The sequence below is a fragment of the Coregonus lavaretus genome (genome assembly GCF_964263955.1).
Source record: "Coregonus lavaretus genome assembly, chromosome: 1".
Classification (NCBI taxonomy): domain Eukaryota; kingdom Metazoa; phylum Chordata; class Actinopteri; order Salmoniformes; family Salmonidae; genus Coregonus; species Coregonus lavaretus.
Window position 1 is genome coordinate 29,603,825 of NC_139988.1, and position 18,863 is coordinate 29,622,687.

General features: G+C 45.5%; 1 protein-coding gene across 1 annotated transcript; it reads right to left on the reverse strand.

Annotated features, from left to right (window-relative positions):
- Window positions 1-921: 921 nt before the first annotated feature.
- On the reverse strand, window positions 922-18,100 carry LOC311136794 (NFU1 iron-sulfur cluster scaffold homolog, mitochondrial-like). Its single transcript, XM_084171075.1, has 8 exons — window positions 18,027-18,100; window positions 17,289-17,389; window positions 11,319-11,454; window positions 10,866-10,932; window positions 10,388-10,499; window positions 10,174-10,237; window positions 2,981-3,155; window positions 922-2,397 (listed from the first exon to the last, which is right to left on the reverse strand). The coding sequence occupies exons 1-8, from the start codon at window positions 18,089-18,091 to the stop codon at window positions 2,326-2,328; spliced, it is 792 nt and encodes a 263-aa protein (XP_084027201.1). The 5' UTR covers window positions 18,092-18,100; the 3' UTR covers window positions 922-2,325.
- Window positions 18,101-18,863: the final 763 nt, after the last annotated feature.

The following is an 18,863-nucleotide window of genomic DNA, read 5'->3' on the forward strand; positions in this document are numbered from 1 at the left end:
ATTATTATTATATTAGAGTCCATGCCCCGACAAATTGAGGCTGTTCTGAGGGCAAAAGCGGGTGCAACTCAATATAAAGGAAGGTGTGCCTAATGTTTTGTACACTCAGTGTACTGTGTGTGTCTTCATATAAATCTGATTCTTTCCAACATCAACTCAATAAAGACAGCAAAGTAATATCAACAGTGTTTTCACATTTAGGACATTCCCACAAGTATTGGTTTCTGAAAACGAGAGCAATACAAGAATACAATGAGAGGATTCCACGAATGGGACAAAATAACCATTACATTTTCCTTTGTGAAACTAGTATGATTCTAACTTCAGTATCGGGAATAGGGAGCTGTTACAATTGCAATGCGTATACAAGCAAATGGGTGATGGTATCCATTCAAAGAGCATTAATCACTGCACAGCATTTATCACAGTATTCCTTGTCACATTAAGCTTTCTTTGGGAGTATATGTACTGCTGTCTATATGATGACTATAAATTAACCTTTGATTAACCCAGAACTAAAGTCCTGCATAATTGGTCAGATGCTCGATTAAGTTCTGGGTCCATACATGTTAAGAGAAAATATAGAACGAGGACCAGAACCGGAACGATGTGCTCCACCCTCTCTCTTTGCAAGTTACGGGCAAGTCTATGGGCCAAATGTCCCCTCCCCTTCCAAAATTTGAACGATGCTAACACCTGCGAAATCGGGATTTGTCTAAATAACCAGTGATGAAAAACCTGAGCACCGGAACTAATGCTGCTCGTTATCCCATTGTATCATGACAGAGCTACGGTACCATTTGTTTACGTAGTCTGTCCACGAGAGATTAAATATAAATGTGCCCATGCCAAAAATGTGATTACTGTGTGTAGATTTCTAAACAATGTATTCACAAAGAAACAAATACAGCTAAATAATTTAGTAGTTGTAATTGGGTAATATCTTGTAATCATACATTTTCATATAAACAATTGGTCATGCTTGGCCTAGGGACAGATATAAACCATATCCCTTAAAACTCAAACCATCACAGAAGGTCCTTTTCATCAGAAAATACTATTTTCAAAAACATGTAAAGTAAATCACTGTAAATCAACCTGCAGAGAAATATCAAAACTATAACAACATGAAAGCCATCTTCAGAGTTTTCAGCCTTTCCAATGGAAGTGACAGACAGTATCCACTACCGGTCAAAAGTTTTACATTGTAATATACACTACCGGTCAAAAGTTTAAGAACACCTACTCATTCAAGGGTTTTTACTATTTTCTACATTGTAGAATAATAGTGAAGACATCAAAACTATGAAATAACACATATGGAATCATGTAGTAACCAAAAAAGTGTTAAACAAATTAAAATATTTTTTATATTTGAGATTCTTCAAATAGCCACTTTGCCTTGATGACAGCTTTGCAAACTCTTGGCATTCTCTCAACCAGCTTCATGAGGTAGTCACCTGGAATGCATTTCAATTAACAGGTTTTCCTTCTTAAAAGTTAATTTGTGGAATTACAAATTGGACATTTTTGGTTCAAACCGCAGTGTCTTTGTGAGACGCGGTGTGGGTGAACGGATGATCTCCGCATGTGTATTTCCCACCATAAAGCATGGAGTAGGAGGTGTTATTGTGTGGGGGTGTTTGCTGGTGACACTCTCTGTGATTTATTTAGAATTCAAGGCACACTTAACCAGCATGGCTACCACAGCATTCTGCAGCGATACCCCATCCCATCTGGTTTGGGCTTAATGGGACTATTATTTGTTTTTCAACAGGACAATGACCCAACACACCTCCAGGCTGTGTAAGGGCTATTTTACCAAGAAGGAGCGTGATGGAGTGCTGCATCAGATGACCTGGCATCCACAATCCCCCGACCTCAACCAAATTGAGATGGTTTGGGATGAGTCGGACCGCAGAGTGAAGGAAAAGCAGCCAACAAGTCCTCAGCATATGTGGGAACTCCTTCAAGACTGTTGGAAAAGCATTCCAGGTTAAGCTGGTTGAGAGAATGCCAAGAGTGTGCAAAGCTGTCATCAAGGCAAAGGGTGGCTATTTGAAAAATCTCAAATCTCAAATATATTTTGATTTGTTTAACACTTTTTTGGTTACTACATGATTCCATATGTGTTATTTCATTGTTTTGATGTCATCACTATTATTCTACAATGTAGAAAATAGTAAAAATAAAGAAAAACCCTTGAATGAGTAGGTGTTCTAAAACTTTTGACCGGTAGTGTAAGCGCCAGTATGTGGTCTTGCTTCATTGTAACAGGTGCATATACAGTATTTGAGTAAATGAAAGACAACAGCGACAGTAGTTTTATATGTCTCCTAACTTGCGTTCCAACTCTGTGAAAACGTTTGCGTTGACATGATCCACTTCATCTTCCACCTACAGAAACAAAACAAAAATAACAGCTATAACTGTCACGAGAATTTCTCTCTCAAATGTTCTAACTGAACTTTTCAATATCTTTGTCTGAGTCCTGAAGGTTGTAAAGCTCCAGTTCAATGAATCAGACAGTCTCAGCATACAATTATCAGGTTTATTCAGAGAGCTCTCCCGCTAAAAAGAACAGTCTTTTTATATGCGTACACAAAAAGGACCTTGCTCCGCCCACCTTTAGGCGGCCTGTTTAACTTTAACAGTTTCTAGGCCCCCTTCCCTGTTAGTGGTTTTATTGTCTTATAACTCTAACACAGTTTACACAGTTATACAGTATCGGGGTGGAATATTTTAGTCATTACATTAAACATACAAATCCATCTATCAATAACTGACAGACATAACTAAGCTTAATGCTGTTCCCCTCTTCCCCGTCTGTCCCTCCCTCCTCACGTTCTCCATTTATCCTCATTCTGCCTCTCTATGGGTTTCTCCCTCCTCCTTCTCACTCTCTTCTTCCCCTCCTCCCTGTCCCTCCCTCCCTCCTTCTCTCTCTCTCTCCATTCTCCCTCTCCTTTCTGCCTCTCACCTGTTCCACATCATCCACCTCCGGGATGTAGAACTGCAGCATGTTCTGGATGCCATTCTTCAGGGTGTCAGTGGAGCTGGGGCAGCCGGTGCACGAGCCAACCAGCTTCAGCTTTACCGTGCCGTTCTCAAAGCCCTTAAATATTATATCACCGCCATCCTCCATCACTGTGGGCCTGTGGGAGATGGGAGGGTTTATTAGGTTAGTGTATTTGTCATTGAACAACATAACAGGTATTATTACAATTGTTATTAAAAACTAGGAGGGAGAGAAGAATGGAGGGGAGGAAGAAGAGGAGAGGTTTAAGAGGGGGAAGGGGATGGGAGAATTTGTACTGAGCTGTCCTTGAAGATAATATTACTATAGTCTTTATTTCATATCAACATCACTTCTATAATTTGTTTGTGGAACAACTTCAGTGCCCAAACAATCTGCCTGAGGGTGGTCTACGGAGATAGGTGGAATGGGCTGAGAGTAGCTAGGGGTGGGATTAAAATCTCATGATCTTTTATGATTATGACCGAAAACACTATATACATTCAGGTCCGAAATTATTGGCACCCTTGATATGGGTTCGCGTCACACTGTTCACAGCATGACCCACTATGCTGTTTACGTTCTGCATCTATGTTATAATCGCTGAATCTACCTTTAACAAGGGCCCCAGGACCAGTGGAAGCAAAATAACCCTGTAACATCAAAGATCCACCACTATATGCATCTTTCTTTTAACGCAAAACCCACCACTGGTGTGCATGGCCAAATAGCTCTATTTTCGTGTAATCTGACCATAGCACCGGTTCCAATCCAAGTGCCAATGTTGTTTAGCAAACTCCAGGCATTTACTTTGGTTGGATGACATGAAAATAGAGCTCTTTGGCTACGTACACAAGTTGTGGGTATTGCGTCGAAAGAAAGATGCATATGGTGGTGGATATTTGATGTTATGGGGTTATTTTGCTTCCACTGGTCCTGGGGCCTTTATTTTTCTCCCCAATTTTGTGATTACGGTCTTGTCTCATCGCTGCAACTCCCCAACAGGCTCGGAAGAGGTGAAGGTCGAGTCATGCGTCCTCCGACAAACCGAGCTTCTTAACACCCGCTCGCTTAACCCAGAAGCCTGCTGCACCAATGTGTCGGAGGAAACACCGTTCAACTGACGACCGAAGTCAGCCTGCAGGCACCCGGCCCGCCAAAAGGAGTCACTAGAGCGCGATGAGCCAAGTAAAGCCCTTATGGCCAAACCCTCCCCTAACCCGGACGACGCTGGGCCAATTGTGCGCCGCCCTATGGGACTCCCGGTCACGGCCGGTAATGACACAGCCTGGGATCGAACCCCAGGCTGTAGTGACGCTGCAACACTGCGATGCTGACCCCACTCGGGAGGGCCATGGGGCCCTTGTTAAGGTCAACGGCATCATGAACTTTACCCAGTACCAGGACATTTTAGCCAAAAACCTGGTTGCCTCTGCCAGGAGGCTGCAACTTGGGCGCAAGTGGATCTTCCAGCAAGATAATAACCCAGAGCACATCGAAATCCACTAAAATTTTTAATTGACCACAATATCAACATTTTGCAATGGCCATCCTAGTGAAAACCTGTGGTTTGAATTGAAGAGAGCAGTCCATAAGCGCAGTGTCAGGAGTTGCTATGGTAGGTGTGGTGTGGAATCAGGCGCAGGAGGCAGAAGTAAAATCCAACAAAAATACTTTAGTAGATATCACAATAAATATCCAAAACCAGCCCGGAGGCGAGAAAAGCGCGCACAGGCGTATACAAACGGGCGCAATCAACAAGTGCGTAATCTACTCCTAAAACACAAACAAGGAGGAAAGCACAAAATAGCGCACCAAAATACATGCAGCGCAGCAACACGACATGGAACAATTACACACAACACCTAACTAACAACAAGGAAACTAAATAGGGTGCTAATTGAGACATAACACAAAACAGGTGTGACAAACAGACAAAACCGATCAAACAAGAAACATAGAGCGGTGGCAGCTAGTACTCCGGAGACGACGACCGCCGAAACCTGCCCGAACAAGGAGGAGGGGCCGCCTCGGCCGAAACCGTGACAGTACCCCCCCCTTGACGCGCGGCTCCAGCCGTGCGCCGCCCCCGGCCTCGGGGACGACCAGGAGGACGCGGAGCAGGGCGCGTAGGATGACCACGATGGAATTCGGTCAGCAGGGACGGATCCAGAATGTCCCTCCTCGGCACCCAGCACCGCTCCTCCGGACCGTACCCCTCCCACTCCACGAGATATTGGAGACCCCCCATCCGGCGTCTCGAATCCAGGATGGTCCGAACAGTGTACGCCGGAGCCCCCTCGATGTCCAACGGGGGCGGAGGAGTCTCCTCAATCTCAAAGTCCTGGAGTGGACCAGCTACCACCGGCCTGAGGAGAGACACATGGAACGAGGGGTTAATATTCTTGTAATCAATGGGCAGTTGTAACCTGTAACACACCTCGTTCAATCTCCTCAGGACTTTAAAAGGCCCCACAAACCGCCGACCCAGCTTCCGGCAGGGCAGGCGGAGGGGCAGGTTTCTGGTTGAGAGCCAGACTCGATCTCCAGGTGCGTACACTGGCCCCTCACTGCGGTGTAGGTCGGCGCTCGTCTTCTGTCGACGGATGGCTCGCTGCAGATGGACGTGTGCAGCGTTCCACGTCTCCTCCGAGCGCCGCACCCACTCATCCACAGCAGGGGCCTCGATCTGGCTCTCATGCCAAGGTGCCAGAACCGGCTGGTACCCTAACACACACTGGAAAGGGGTTAGTCTCGTGGAGGAGTGGCGGAGAGAGTTCTGTGCCATCTCGGCCCAGGGCACATATCTCGCCCACTCCTCCGGCCGGCCCTGACAATATGACCTCAGAAACCTACCCACATCCTGGTTGACTCGTTCGACCTGCCCATTACTCTCCGGGTGGTAACCCGAGGTAAGGCTCACCGAGACCCCCAACCGTTCCATAAAGGCTCTCCAGACTCTGGAGGTAAACTGGGGGCCTCGATCAGACACTATATCCTCGGGTACCCCGTAATGCCGGAAGACGTGAGTAAATAGAGCCTCAGCGGTCTGTAGGGCAGTAGGAAGACCCGGCATGGGAAGGAGACGACAGGCCTTCGAGAACCGATCCACAACGACCAGGATGGTGGTATTCCCTTGTGAGGAGGGAAGGTCGGTAACAAAATCCACCGAGAGGTGAGACCAGGGTCGTTGTGGAACGGGCAGGGGTTGTAATTTACCCCTGGGCAAGTGTCTGGGCGCCTTACACTGGGCACACACTGAGCAGGAGGAGACATAAACCCTCACATCCCTGGCTAACGTTGGCCACCAGTACTTCGTACTAAGGCAGTGCACTGTCCGGCCAATACCTGGATGTCCAGAGGAGGGGGACGTGTGAGCCCAATAAATCAGCCGATCCCGGACCTCGAGCGGGACGTACGTCCGACCCACCGGACACTGTGGAGGGCTAGGGTCGGTGCGTAATGCCCGCTCGATCTCCGCATCGACCTCCCACACCACCGGTGCCACCAGACAAGACTCCGGTAGTATGGGAATGGGCTCCACGCACCTCTCCTCCGTGTCATACCGCCGGGACAGGGCATCTGCCCTCCCGTTCTGGGACCCAGGGATGTAAGTGATCTTGAACACAAACCGGGCGAGAAACATAGTCCATCGAGACTGGCGAGGATTCAGTCTCCTAGCTGCCCGAATGTATTCCAGGTTACGGTGGTCGGTCAGAATGAGGAAAGGGTGCTGAGCCCCCTCAAGCCAATGCCTCCACACCTTTAGGGCCTGTACTACGGCTAACAGCTCCCTGTCCCCTACGTCATAATTCCGCTCCGCCGGACTGAGCTTCTTAGAATAAAAAGCACAGGGGCGGAGCTTAGGTGGTGTGCCGGACCGTTGTGAAAGAACTGCCCCGATACCGGCCTCAGACGCGTCCACCTCTACTTGGAAGGGTAAAGTGGGATCCGGGTGCGCCAGCACCGGAGCCGAGGTAAACAGGTCCTTCAGTCTCCCAAAGGCCCTGTCCGCCTCAGCCGACCACTGCAAGCGCACCGGACCCCCCTTAAGAAGAGACGTTATGGGAGCTGCCACCTGTCCAAAACCCCGGATAAACCTTCGGTAGTAATTCGCAAAACCCAAGAACCGCTGCACCTCTTTAACCGTAGTTGGGGTTTGCCAATTACGCACGGCGGACACTCGGTCCACCTCCATTCTCACCCCTGACGCAGACAACTGGTAACCCAAAAAGGAGACTGACTCCTGAAAGAACAGACATTTCTCGGCTTTGACATACAGGTCATGCTCCAACAGTCTCCTCAATACCCTGCGCACCAGGGCTACATGCTCGGCCCGAGTAGAACTGTACACAAGAATATCATCTATGTACACCACTACTCCCTGCGCCTGCATGTCCCGGAAAATCTCATCTACAAACGATTGGAAGACTGATGGAGCATTCATTAACCCATATGGCATGACGAGATACTCGTAATGGCCGGAGGTAGTACTAAATGCTGTCTTCCACTCATCGCCCTCCCTAATGCGCACCAAGTTATATGCGCTCCTGAGGTCCAATTTTGTGAAGAACCGTGCCCCGTGTAATGACTCCGTCATGGTCGCAATCAGCGGGAGTGGATAACTATATTTCACAGTCACCTGATTGAGACCGCGGTAATCAATACACGGACGCAAACCTCCATCCTTTTTCTTCACAAAAAGAAGCTCGAGGACGCGGGAGAAGTGGAGGGCCGTATGTATCCCTGTCTCAGGGACTCGGCAATGTAAGTCTCCATTGCCCTTTTCTCCTCCTGTGACAAAGGATACACATGGCTCCGCGGGAGCGCAGCTCCTGTCTGGAGGTCTATCGCACAATCCCCCTGTCTATGAGGTGGCAACCTTGCCGCTCTGGTCTTACTAAACACGAGTGCCAAATCCTCATACTCAGGCGGAATGTGCAGTGCTGGCATCTGGTTCGGGCTCTCCACCGAGGTCGCCCCTACGGAAACACCCAGACATAGCCCCTCACACTGAGCAGACCACCCTTTAAGAGCCTTCTCTCGCCACGAAATCGTAGGATCATGGGTAATCAACCAGGGAAGCCCCAGTACCACCGGATACGCAGGAGAGTCGATCAGATAGAGTTGAATCGTCTCCTCATGACCCCCCTGCGTCATCATCCTAAGTGGCGCCGTGACCTCCCCAATTAACCCAGATCCTAACGGATGACTATCTAAGGCATGTACAGGGAAGGGTTTATCGACTGGAAGGAGGGGAATCCCTAACTTAACACAGAATTTACGATCTACAAAATTCCCAGCTGCGCCTGAATCGACTAGCGCCTTATGCTGGGAACGAGGTGCAACCTGTGGGAAACAAACAGGTAATGTAATGTGTACGACAGAAAGCTCTGGGTAAGTAGGGCGCCTACTCACCTGGGAGGACTCCCCAATGTGTGACCTGCCATCTCCCTCACCAGGGGACCCTCCCCAGCACCTAGCCGCGGTGTGCCCTCCGCGGCCACAGTTGGTGCAGGAGACTGCCCCCCTCGGGTTCCTTCCTCTCTTCCCTCTTGCGCGAGCACCTCCAAGCTCCATCGGGCTCTGCTCGGAGGCGCTGGAGGATGGAATGGGAGGCCCCCACCTGGGACGTCCGCGGGTCGCGAGCAGGGTGTCCAGCCGAATGGCCATGTCCACCAGCTGGTCAAATGTTAGTGTAGTATCCCTGCACGCTAACTCTCTGCGGACGTCCTCCCGAAGGCTACATCTAAAGTGGTCTATGAGGGCCCTCTCATTCCACCCTGCATCAGCCGCTAGAGTCCGGAACTCCAGCGCAAACTCTTGAGCGCTCCTCATCCCCTGTCGGAGGTGGAATAGACGCTCCCCCGCCGCCTTCCCTTCTGGTGGATGGTCGAAGACAGCACGGAAGCGGCGGGAGAACTCCGCATAGGTGACTGTGGCGGCGTCTATTCCCCTCCATTCGGCGTTGGCCCACTCCAACGCCTTGCCGGTGAGACAGGAGATGAGGGCGGAAACGCTCTCGTTTCCCGAGGGCGCCGGGTGTATGGTGGCAAGGTAGAGTTCCACTTGTAATAGGAACCCCTGACACCCGGCAGCGGTGCCGTCGTACGCCCTCGGGAGCGAGAGCCGAATCCCACTGGGTTCCGGTAGTTGGACGGGCGGGCTGTCCGATGGTGATGGTGCGATAGGTGGGGGTGTGGGTACCCCGCTGGTTTCCCATCGATGGAGGGTGTTCATTACGCGGTCCAAGGCGTGCCCGATCTGGTTGATTCGATCCTCTTGACCGCGAAGACGCTCCTCCATGATGTCAGTGGGTGCTCCTGCTGATTCCATATGTGGTGTGTAATTCTGTCAGGAGTTGCTATGGTAGGTGTGGTGTGGAATCAGGCGCAGGAGGCAGAAGTAAAATCCAACAAAAATACTTTAGTAGATATCACAATAAATATCCAAAACCAGCCCGGAGGCGAGAAAAGCGCGCACAGGCGTATACAAACGGGCGCAATCAACAAGTGCGTAATCTACTCCTAAAACACAAACAAGGAGGAAAGCACAAAATAGCGCACCAAAATACATGCAGCGCAGCAACACGACATGGAACAATTACACACAACACCTAACTAACAACAAGGAAACTAAATAGGGTGCTAATTGAGACATAACACAAAACAGGTGTGACAAACAGACAAAACCAATCAAACAAGAAACATAGAGCGGTGGCAGCTAGTACTCCGGAGACGACGACCGCCGAAACCTGCCCGAACAAGGAGGAGGGGCCGCCTCGGCCGAAACCGTGACACGCAGATGAAGGATATCAAGGATCTGGAAAGATTCTGTATGGAGGAATGGTCCAAGATCCCTCCCAATGGGTTCTCAAATCTCATAAAACATTTTAGAAAAACGCTCAATGCCATTATCCTTGAAAGGTATTGAAAACAAGGGTGTCAATAAATTTGGCCCCTGTTTTTTTGAGAAAAACAATGATTACTTTTCAAACAAAATCTCTTTCTCTGAGCAGTTGTATTAGTACAAAATAATATAAGTTCCCTTTTGTTTTTGCATACATGGCTCAATATTATAATTATTTATTTTGTACAGTCATTTTTGCTTATCTTTATCAACAGTGTCAATAATTTCAGACCCCACTGAAACTTTACCTGATCCGTGTATCTAGAAGCTCCTTAATCATTGAAACAATTTCATCATCATCTTCAGAGTGACCTAAGACAGGAACAGCATGGTGAAGTCTTAAATTCATAATACAAAAAAAAACTTTTTCATTATATGTATGCGATTTATCAAGATGACAGTACAGTACAGATTGACCCTCAACACCCATATGAAGAAGAGTGTTGTTCCTGTCATACTCACTGCTCTCATGGTGGGTCACCCCCGTGGTTATGGGGTCTCCACTGTCAAAGAACTTAGTGATGGCATCCATGACATGGTGCTTGATGTCTGTCCACTCCACATCGTCATCTGCCTGGCAAGGGCAAGACAAAACATGCAAAGGCCTGTTAGTAAATCAACATGGCTTTGTCCCGATTCCCCACCCTTCTCCCGAAGTGTGCACTTGCACACTTTCTTGCATGGATTTAGCAATGGTGAAAACGCACTCTTGCCAATGCTTATACCAATCCTATGTTTTTAAATCAATGACAAGGATTGTGCAAGTGCACAATTTGGGAGAATGTTGAAAATTGGAACATAGCCCATAAATTGAATCAGAAAATGTTAAATTGTATTTGTGACATGATCCATTCAGTCATCATGGTCTAAATGCACACCATATCCCAGAGTAAATGGATAGGGTTGGTAAATGAAGGTTTAAACTTTACTTATTGGGTACCTTGGTCACTGTGATGAAGTCAGGGCCATAGAACACACTTTTCACTCCTTCGATTTCAAACAGGTTCCTATGGAAACCAAAGGGGGTCAACAAACAGTGGAGAAGCACATTGCACTTTGCTATTGATTTTTACTTGAGGCATGCACAAAACTGTAACTTACGCTAGTCAGTACAGTAAACCTCTAAGAAATACGTTCCTAGAGCACAAATTATTATCTTCGGTTCAAGTTCTCCTACAGCAGTTCATGTACAAATGTCACTGGTTCTCACACACTCTGAAAATCAAACAAGCTGATGTTTTGAGAACAATTTGTGATTCACGTTGGAAAACCTGAGTTTATTCATACTGTCTGGTTTTGTCATGGTTACTGCTCATTGTTCATATTTCCAATTGCTCCTAAAAAGGCAAATGTTGCAACACAATTTGCCCTGTTAACCAACAACAGTACTAACCTGGCTAAGGAGGAGCACTCTGCAGAGCTTGGAGAGGGGAAGTCCAGGGTCCCCGCCCCCAACACAGGCTTACCAGGGAGGAACTTCAAGCTCCGGGGGTTTGGAGTGTCCTGTGTCTGAATTGACAAGTGTCGCACTGAAACACAATGGAATGATTGATTGATTGATTGATTGATTGGGGAAAAGATGCACTGAGTACAACCCAGGGAATAACACATTAAAGCGATTCCACTTGTTTCCAACGTGGTCCCCGATGGAATAGACACAATATAGACAAAACACAAGAAAACAACAGTAATCCCTACAGTAAAAAAAATACTTACAAAATAAAAAGAGTCAACCTATCCTATTCCCATAATTTGTCCTCCTGGACACTCAATACATTATACATCAATAAATCTATATTGTTATCAATACAACTGTAACCGCAATCATTAGAGCATATAGCTACAGGTAACTGCCAAAATAAAGGAAACACCAACAAAGTGTCTTAATAGAGCGTTGGGCCACCACGGGCCTTGGCATAGATTCTACAAGTGTCTGGAACTCTATTGGAGGGATGCGACACCATTCTTCCATGAGAAATTCCATCATTTGGTGTTTTGTTGATGGTGGTGGTAGAGAACGCTTTCTCAGGCGCTGCTCCAGAATCTCCCATAACTGTTCAATTGGGTTGAGATCTGGTGACTGAGACACACACACCCCGTTAATCCCCCTATGCTCCATTGAGACCCCTCTTTCAAAGGCACCGAGATCTCTTCTTCTAGCCATGGTAGCCAAAATGATGGGCAACTGGGCATTTTTATACATGACCCTAAGCATGATGGATTGTTAATTGCTTAATTAACTCGGGAACCAGGATGTGATGACACGAACGCGTAAAAATGACACTAAGTACAGACCTACGTCTCCTGATTACAAACCTTTGTTCAATCCTTTGTCTCCTGAGTTCCCACCTTCTTCTCCTGAATACAAACCAAGTACAATTACCTATAAATCTACTTGCGCTCTTGAGAACATCAGTCGGCAGTAGTGAGTGCTCTGAAGTTGAGCCAGACCAGGATGAAGTACCTGCGGCTACAGGTGTGGTAGATACTTTCAGTGTTTGCCATGGGAGTCCTATCAGAGATGATTTTGGACCGGTAGGAGTGAGATTTTTTGGAAAAGGTGGATTCCTGCTTTTTGCCCAAACCGTACATTGTTTCATGCTCGATAAAGGACAAACTGGGAGCGGTTACATCTTTGAAAGATTCGAAAAGTGGAATTGTTTAGATTTTTTCTGCATCCTCTGCCCAGAGGCAGCAGGCACTGTGCATCACGTGTCTCGGGGCTTAACCTGTATCATGCTCAAAGGGATGACCGGGGGATAGCGTTGAGCAATGAAACTGAGAATGCCCTGTCTGTCTCGTTGAGCTTTGACAGAGAGTTTCTACCTGATAAGGTCAGGTTAGGTTATATTTGCTATTCTGTGAGGGCCTATGTTCCGAACCCGCTACGGTGCTTTAGGTACCAAGGATTCAGACATGTTGCAGCAGTGTGTAGAAAGGAGATCCCACAATGTGAGAAATGTGCAGGAGGGCATAGTCAGTGGTAGTGTAAAGTTGGGATAAAGAAAGCACTGTGTCAACTGTGGGGGCGCCCTTGCAGCTGGGGAGCCGAAGTGAGACCAGTTGAGTTTGAGTGAGGCAGTGAAGAGACTAGAGCAGGGGTGTCAAACGTCCGGCCCGCGGGCCGGTTCAGGCCCGCAAACGGGTGTAATCCGGCCCGCGAGATGATTAAAAAATAATAATAATAAAAAAATAATAATAATAATAATAATTTTGTAAAGTATAAAAATGCGCTGCAATTTTTCAATAAAATAAACTGCTGTTCCAATTGCGTCCACTGGATGGCGCAATAGCAATTGTGTTAAGCAAGCAAACTGTTTATAATAATAAATAATAATAATATGCCATTTAGCAGACGCTTTTATCCAAAGCGACTTACAGTCATGCGTGCATACATTTTTGTGTATGGGTGGTCCCGGGGATCGAACCCACTACCTTGGGGTTACAAGCGCCGTGCTCTACCAGCTGTTTATACCGGGGCAGAGCAAGTAGGTCAAGCACGTGCAGCCAATGAGCTACTTTGTTTTGCCCGCGATATTTATTACGGCTTCTACTTTTAACATGATGTGCTTTGGCACCCTCATTGCCCCAATATGTCTCTGTCAAAAAATAGAAAAGTGGACGCAGAGTGCAGAGTGTTCCAAGAAAAATGGTCATCCTATTTCTTCACGGAATTGAATGGGAAAGCTGTATGTTTGGTGTGTTCAGAGCATGTTGCAGTGCTGAAAGAATATAACCTTCGTCGCCACTATGTGAGTCTTCATGCCGACAAATATGACAACTTTCAAGGACAGCGGAGATGAGAGAAGGTGAATGAACTGTTGGCGGGTCTGAAGAAACAGCAGTCTGTGTTTACTCACAGCCGAGACATCAGTGACGCTGCAGTGAAAGCTAGCTACCTCATTGCTAATGAAATCGCAGTGGCTTCAAAACCATTTAGTGAGGGTGAATTTGTAAAAACATGCATGATGAAGGCAGCGGAGATTGTATGCCCTGAAAAGCGGCAGGCTTTTGCAAATATCAGCCTGACAAGAAACACAGTTGCAGACAGGATTTCCGATCTTTCAGTGGATTTGGACAGCCAGTTGAAGCAAAAAGTAAAGTCATTTATTGCGTTTTCGGTTGCAATTGATGAAAGCACGGACATTACAGATGTTGCACAATTGGCCATTTTCATCCGCGGAGTTGATGACACATTGACCGTCACCGAGGAGTTCGTGGAGTTGGTGCCGATGACAGATACAACAACAGCAGCTGATATTTTTACCGCACTCGTCGGCGCGCTGGACAGGGTCGGAGTGGACTGTTCCCGCGCTGTCAGCCTGGCTACAGATGGTGCGCCCTCAATGATCGGGAAAAAAGCAGGCGTTGTGACAAAGTTCAGAGAGAAAGTGCAATCTGCAAATGGAGGACGTGATTTTTTGACTTTTCACTGTATTTTGCACCAGGAGGCTTTGTGTTGCAAGTCATTAAAGATGGATAACGTCATGAAGGTGGTCATCCAAACTGTTAATTTCATCCGATCCAGAAGCCTGAATCACCAAAAGTTTGACAGCCTTCTCAGAGAGAAAGACCACATCTATGGCCTGCCATACCACACTGAGGTAAGATGGTTAAGCCGAGGTGCTGTGCTGAGGCGTTTCTTTGATTTACGAGAAGAAATTGAACAGTTCATGGAAGAAAAGGGCAAACCAGTGTTAGAATTTCATTCCGCAGAATGGATGCAGGACCTTGCATTTATGGTGGATGTTACAGAGCACCTGAATAACTTGAACAAACAGCTGCAAGGGCGCAACAAAGTTGTCACGCAGTATTATGACAGCATACGTTCTTTCAAGTTGAAGCTGTCATTGTGGGAGACGCAACTTGCCGGTGGTGATGCAGCTCACTTCCCCTGTCTGAAAAATTTGTGCGCGACCCAACATGTGGCAGACATGAAGCAGTTCAAAGATAAAATAACGGGACTGTTACGGGAGTTTGAGCAACGCTTTCAGATTTATGTTTATATGTTTTTATGTTGATGTGCTATTGTTTTTAATTTATTTTATTTGTATATTTAACCTATTCTTGACTCTGTGGTTCTTGCACTTGTTTGGGGAACAGGATTTCATTATTTGTATCTACATTTCTGCCTGAGAAATGACACCCTGATATAGTTCTGTGATCTGTGATATACTTCTGTGAATCACTGAGGCATTGTGTGTTTGTGTGTTCTTTGTCCTCAGAACTTTCAAATAACTTGAGGTGTTTTATGATTAATAGTGATGTTGTGCTTTTGGACACTGTCCTCAGGCTCCAGCTTTATGTTTATATGTTGATGTGCTATTGTTTTTAATTGTTTTTATTTTATTTGTATATTTAACCTATTCTTGACTCTGTGGTTCTTGCACTTGTTTGGGGAACAGGATTTCATTATTTTTATCTACATTTCTGCCTGAGAAATGACACCCTGATATAGTTCTGTGATCTGTGATATACTTCTGTGAATCACTGAGGCATTGTGTGTTTGTGTGTTCTTTGTCCTCAGAACTTTCAAATAACTTGAGGTGTTTTATGATTAATAGTGATATTGTGCTTTTGGACACTGTCCTCAGGCTCCAGCTTTATGTTTATATGTTTTTATGTTGATGTGCTATTGTTTTTAATTGATTTTATTTTATTTGTATATTTAACCTATTCTTGACTCTGTGGTTCTTGCACTTGTTTGGGGAACAGGATTTCATTATTTTTATCTACATTTCTGCCTGAGAAATGACACCCTGATATAGTTCTGTGATCTGTGATATACTTCTGTGAATCACTGAGGCATTGTGTGTTTGTGTGTTCTTTGTCCTCAGAACTTTCAAATAACTTGAGGTGTTTTATGATTAATAGTGATATTGTGCTTTTGGACACTGTCCTCAGGCTCCAGCTTTATGTTTATATGTTTTTATGTTGATGTGCTATTGTTTTTGATTGTTTTTATTTTATTTGTATATTTAACCTATTCTTGACTCTGTGGTTCTTGCACTTGTTTGGGGAACAGGATTTCATTATTTGTATCTACATTTCTGCCTGAGAAATGACACCCTGATATAGTTCTGTGATCTGTGAAACAGTTCTGTTAATCACTGAGGCATTGTGTGTTTGTGTGTTCTTTTTCTTTAGAATTTTCAAATAAACTTGACGTGTTTTATGATTAATAGTGATGTTGTGCTTGTACTATTTTGGACACACTGTCCTCAGGCTCCAGCTTTATGTTGTATGTTGATCGTATTAAAACAAAGAAAACAATCTGAAGTTGTTGTTTTTAAGTTATATATACCATGATTTTTCCGGTCCGGCCCACTTGGGAATAGATTTTCCTCCATGTGGCCCCTGAGCTAAAATGAGTTTGACACCCCTGGACTAGAGGACAGTCCAAAGGTGAGTAGGCCTGAAGGGAGAGCCAGAGAGGATGTTTTTTTTAGTAAGGTTGGATTTCTTGCGTTTATAGCCATGGTGATCAACTGCACTGCACTGATGGAGTGGAAATCACAGAACATAGATGTGGTAGTTGCAGCCACAGAAAAATATTTGGGTGAGAGAGATTTTAGTGCAGAAGATCTACAGGGAGTTTTGAGAAAAGGGGTTCCATCCTCCCAGGCCGGATATTAGGGCCAAAGTAGTGGGATGGGATAGGGTGATCTCCCGAGTGGCGCAGTGGTCTAAGGCCACTAGAGATCCTGGTTCGAATCCAGGCTCTGTCATAGCCGGCCGCGACCGGGAGACCCATGGGGCGGCGCACAATTGGCCCAGCATCGTCTGGGGTAGGGGAGGGAATGGCCGGCAGGGATGTAGCTCAGTTGGTAGAGCATGGCGTTTGCAACGCCACGGTTGTGGGTTCGTTTCCCACGGGGGGCCAGTATGAAAAATAAATAATGTATGCACTCACTAACTGTAAGTCGCTCTGGATAAGAGCGTCTGCTAAATGACTAAAATGTAATGTAAAAATGTGATGGGTTTTTGGGTATAGTGTATAGGTGCAGGGTTAGAGAGTGCAATTTAAGAGAGTTTCCACTTCCCATTTTTTGGGGGGGACCAAAATGTGCAATCTGGCCTCCGACCTGCGAAAGGCAGCAATACGCAACACAGCGTCTAGTCTGCCAGAAATTCACACAAAGAGAATAACTCCTGCACCACACTTGTGTGGATGCACCTGCTTTCAATATACTTTGCATCCCACATTTAAGCAAGTGTTTCCTTTATTTTGGCAGTTACCTGTAGTTCCACTAGCTAGTAGGCCTACTCTGTATATACTACAGAAAACATGACAACTGTACCCTTTGAATGTCGTTCTTCTAGTTAGTAAATATGAATGAGATCAAAAAGGACGGTTTCTCACCTGCAGACTGTGTGGATCCAGTCAGAGGCAGAATTGGAACTTTTCTGAAGTTATGGCCAATACATTGTGTGTGGAACTGGTTTCTCATCTTAATTGGAAACCTATAACAGACAGTACATGTCATGTATTTAGATGGTCGGACATTCGTTAAACAGAGTGGGTTTATCCTTCCAAACCTGTTACTTCGGTTGGCCTTGCAAAATCTAACTTGAGACTGTCAAAAAGCAAAGAAACGATAAATCAGCTAGATACCTATGGTTGTGCGGTGACACTGACTAGTCGATGCCTCAATGACCAGACTGCAAAACAAAACTGGGAATAGTTTTAGATAGATACATTAGCTAGCTAACGTCGTTCGCTAGGTACTCAAAAAGTTAGCTATTCACTCAATCAAGATGCTGATGGGTTTAGCTAGCTAACTACAGAAGACCCAGGTAAACAGAGTTCTTGTTATACTTCATGGCCCACCGTGATTGCAGACTGAACTTTATGATTTATAAAATGTGGGACATTTCAGCTGCGCAACATGATGATGGGATTAGGCTAGGACTAGGTTTGACATCGACGATGTGGCAGTTAGCATTTAGCTACTGTAACGTCGTTAGCTAGTATGGTCAACCTTAGCTTATTTCCTAACGACATTGGCAGCCAATCGTGCTGAAATCACAGCAAGGCGTTCATTAAGTTGGTATACCTAAGCAGAACTGTTAATTTAATAGAACATTTTGAAACTCAAACCTTAAATGTGATGTATTTCGTGACCGAATCAACTGTAGAAAACTCCATCTTACGCGGGCCGCCATGATTTGATTTGTTTTGAAAATGAGGACTCCAGAGAGCTGGCTTCACATACCCTGTTTAAAATAGATTCCAATTGCTCCACTGCTTATTAATCGTTAATTTGATAAGTAAATATTCTAAGTCATTACAATAAACAAACATAAATTCAACCTATATAGCTAGCTAGATACATTTCTAGAAAGTACGAATATTGGCATCTAAACAGCCAGCCACTATTGAGATGAATTAACTGTTGGTTCTGCAGGCTATGCAATGATAAACATAAATCAGAATTATTGCATGGAATGTATTGGGATTTTGTTGTTGCTACTAAAGCAAAACAAATGTCTTTAAAAAAAAGTATTTAATGTAAATGTCACTGAAGTGGGCCTATGTGTGATAGGTTACATAAATTAAAATCTCAAAATTTTGTATGTATTTGGGGCTGTATTTTGACAAATTTGCCACTAGTTTCCGGAATTTGCAACAAGATGTTAAACACAGGGATGACAAGACATGCATTCAAAGCAGGACTTTCACACCCATGAACTACAAAGCTGCAGTCTCCTCCATCCCTCCCTCTTCCTCTACTCCACTTCCAAGAGTTGTGTTGGTCAATTCTTTCAAATCAATCTCATTATTTACTACAGTATAAAGTTTAATAACACTTTAATAACACATTTTTAAGTTAATCTGAAAGTTCAAGTTCAAGTTTTAGTTTCCAGTTCAGTAAAGGAGTCGAAGAAACGTATAGTAGGCTAGAGCGCCACACTGCTCAGGGGAACTAGAGTTATG

Excerpts from the sequence above, each read along its gene's own strand:
- LOC311136794 (XM_084171075.1), bottom strand. The coding sequence starts at position 18,091 with ATGGCGGCCCGCGTAAGATGGAGTTTTCTACAGTTGATTCGGTCACGA. Across the intron at positions 11,455-17,288 it reads TGGATCCACACAGTCTGCAG|TGCGACACTTGTCAATTCAG; the intron begins GTGAGAAACCGT and ends ATTGTGTTTCAG. Across the intron at positions 3,156-10,173 it reads CTTCTAGATACACGGATCAG|GCCCACAGTGATGGAGGATG; the intron begins GTAAAGTTTCAG and ends CATCTCCCACAG.